The sequence below is a fragment of the Trichechus manatus genome, unplaced genomic scaffold (assembly GCF_000243295.1).
Source record: "Trichechus manatus latirostris isolate Lorelei unplaced genomic scaffold, TriManLat1.0 scaffold00294, whole genome shotgun sequence".
In the NCBI taxonomy this organism is placed as follows: Eukaryota; Metazoa; Chordata; class Mammalia; order Sirenia; family Trichechidae; genus Trichechus; species Trichechus manatus.
Window position 1 is genome coordinate 1,489,305 of NW_004444230.1, and position 2,108 is coordinate 1,491,412.

The 2,108-nt window shown below is 54.9% G+C and overlaps 1 protein-coding gene across 1 annotated transcript; it reads left to right on the forward strand.

Moving 5' to 3' along the window:
* LOC101357688 (keratin-associated protein 16-1) lies at positions 1-1,647 on the forward strand. Its single transcript, XM_004390356.1, has 2 exons — positions 1-929; positions 1,011-1,647. The coding sequence occupies exons 1-2, from the start codon at positions 1-3 to the stop codon at positions 1,645-1,647; spliced, it is 1,566 nt and encodes a 521-aa protein (XP_004390413.1).
* The last annotated feature ends 461 nt before the right edge of the window (positions 1,648-2,108 follow it).

Sequence of the window (2,108 nt, forward strand, 5' to 3'; positions counted from 1 at the left end):
ATGACTGGCAGCTGCTCTTCCAGGAAATGCCCCTCCACACCAGCCATCTCTCTCTGCTCCAGGGAGGTAAGCTTCAGAGGGCCCATCTTCTTGCCCAGTTCTTGCCGGAGGCAGAAGTGGCAACTGGTGACTTGTCAAGATGGCTGCGGATCATCTAGCTGTGGCCCCCAGTGCTGTCAGCCTTCCTGTCCCGTGAGTACCAGTGCCCAGCCTGTGTGCAGTGAAACCACGATTTGTGAGCCCTCCTGCTCCTTGAGTACCTGTGCCCAGCCTGTGTGCTGTGAAGCCACGATTTGTGAGCCCTCTTGCTCCTTGAGTACCTGTGCCCAGCCAGTGTGCTGTGAGGCCACAATCTGTGAGCCTTCCTCCTCTGCGAGTACCTGTGCCCAGCCTGCAAGCTGCGAAGCTACACCTTGTGAACCTTCTTGCTCTGTAAGCAGTTGCTGCCAACCTGTGTGCTGTGAGGCCACCTCTTGCCAACCAGTCCTTTGTGTGCCCACTTCCTGCCAGCCAGTCTTCTGTGAACCCACCTGCAGCCACCCTGTCATCTGTGAGCCCAGCTGCTGCTCAGCTGTTGGCACGGTGCCCAGTTCCTGCCAACCAGTGGTTTGTGAGCCTACTTGCTGTCAGCCGGTGTGCCCAAGGCCCAGCTACTGTCCATCTGTCTGCTCAGTGACCAGTAGCTGCCAGCCCATCTGCTGTGACCCCAGTTCTAGTGAGCCATCTTGCTCAGAGGCCAGTATCTGCCAGCCTGCTACCTGTGTGGCTCTGGTCTGTGAGCCTGTTTGCCTCCACCCTGTCTGCTGTGTTTCGAGCCCTTGCGAGCCATCTTGTGTCTCCAGCACCTGCCATGAGCCCTCTTGTTGTGTCTCCAGTATCTGCCAACCCATCTGCTCTGAGTCTAGCCCCTGCTCACAAAGTGTCTGTGTGTGCAGCCCCTGCTCACAAAGTGTCTGTGTGTCCAGCCCATGCTCACAAAGTGTCTGTGTGCCCAGCCCCTGCTCACAAAGTGTATCTGTGCCCAGCCCATGCCAATCTACTTGCTACATCGTCAAGCACTACCAGTCTGTCTTCTGTGAGCCTGTTTCCTGCACTTCCACCCCCTGCCAACCTCTTTGTTGCCACCCAGGGTCTTCTGCATCTGCCATCTGCCAACCAACTTGCTCTCGGCCCACTTTCTACATACCAAGTTCCTGCAGACAGCCTTGCAGTACTTCAATTTCCTACCGTCCGATTTGCCGCCCCATCTGCTCTGGCCCCATCACATACAGGCAGCCGTATGTGACGTCCATCTCCTACCGCCCTGCCTGCTACCGCCCTTTTCACTCCATCCTGCGCCGTCCGGCCTATGTCACTTCCTTCTCCTACCGCCCAGTCGGCTCCTGCGTGCCATGTGCCGAGTCTGATTCCTGCAAACAGGATTGCAAGAAGTCCACTTCCAGCCAACCGGATTATGCTGACTCAACCCCCTGCAAGGAGGCTGTCTCAGAGGTGAGTCCCTGCTTGCCCACTGCTGCTAAATCCACGAGCTCGACTACCTGTGAGGCACAGCCGGCCAGCCTGCTGCCAGCAAACCTGCTGACTCCTGAACTGGCCTCAGCCCACCCATTCCTGCAGAGCAAGTCACCACCTAGACAGAAACCTTGACCGCCCTCTCACAGGCTCAGTATCACTTAACTGGAATCTTTTTCTTTCTGCACCATCACTCGCCATCTACTTATATTTCAAGGAACTCTTCAGAAATGTCAGTATACTAATAGTCCAAATGAAGGCCCCTGGGCACTGAGAAGGGGACATTCTGGGTTCCTGTCTGCTGCTGCCATCAAGCTGAGAAGAGCTGCTTCACCACATCATCTCAAATTTCTTTTCTAAAACCTTTTCTGTCCATATGCGTGTCCCCCTTTGCTTTGTGTGCTCATGTTCATTGGTGACCTCTTAAATGACACAAAGATATTCAACTGTCCAATAAACATGGCTAAGTTGAACTGACATTCTGTTCTCATTGCCCTCCTGTTTTGCCACAGTCTCATCAGCTGAATTGCTTTGTCTCTCAGGGCAGCTTCATCCATCCATCCATCCATCCATCCATCCACCCCCCACCACCCACC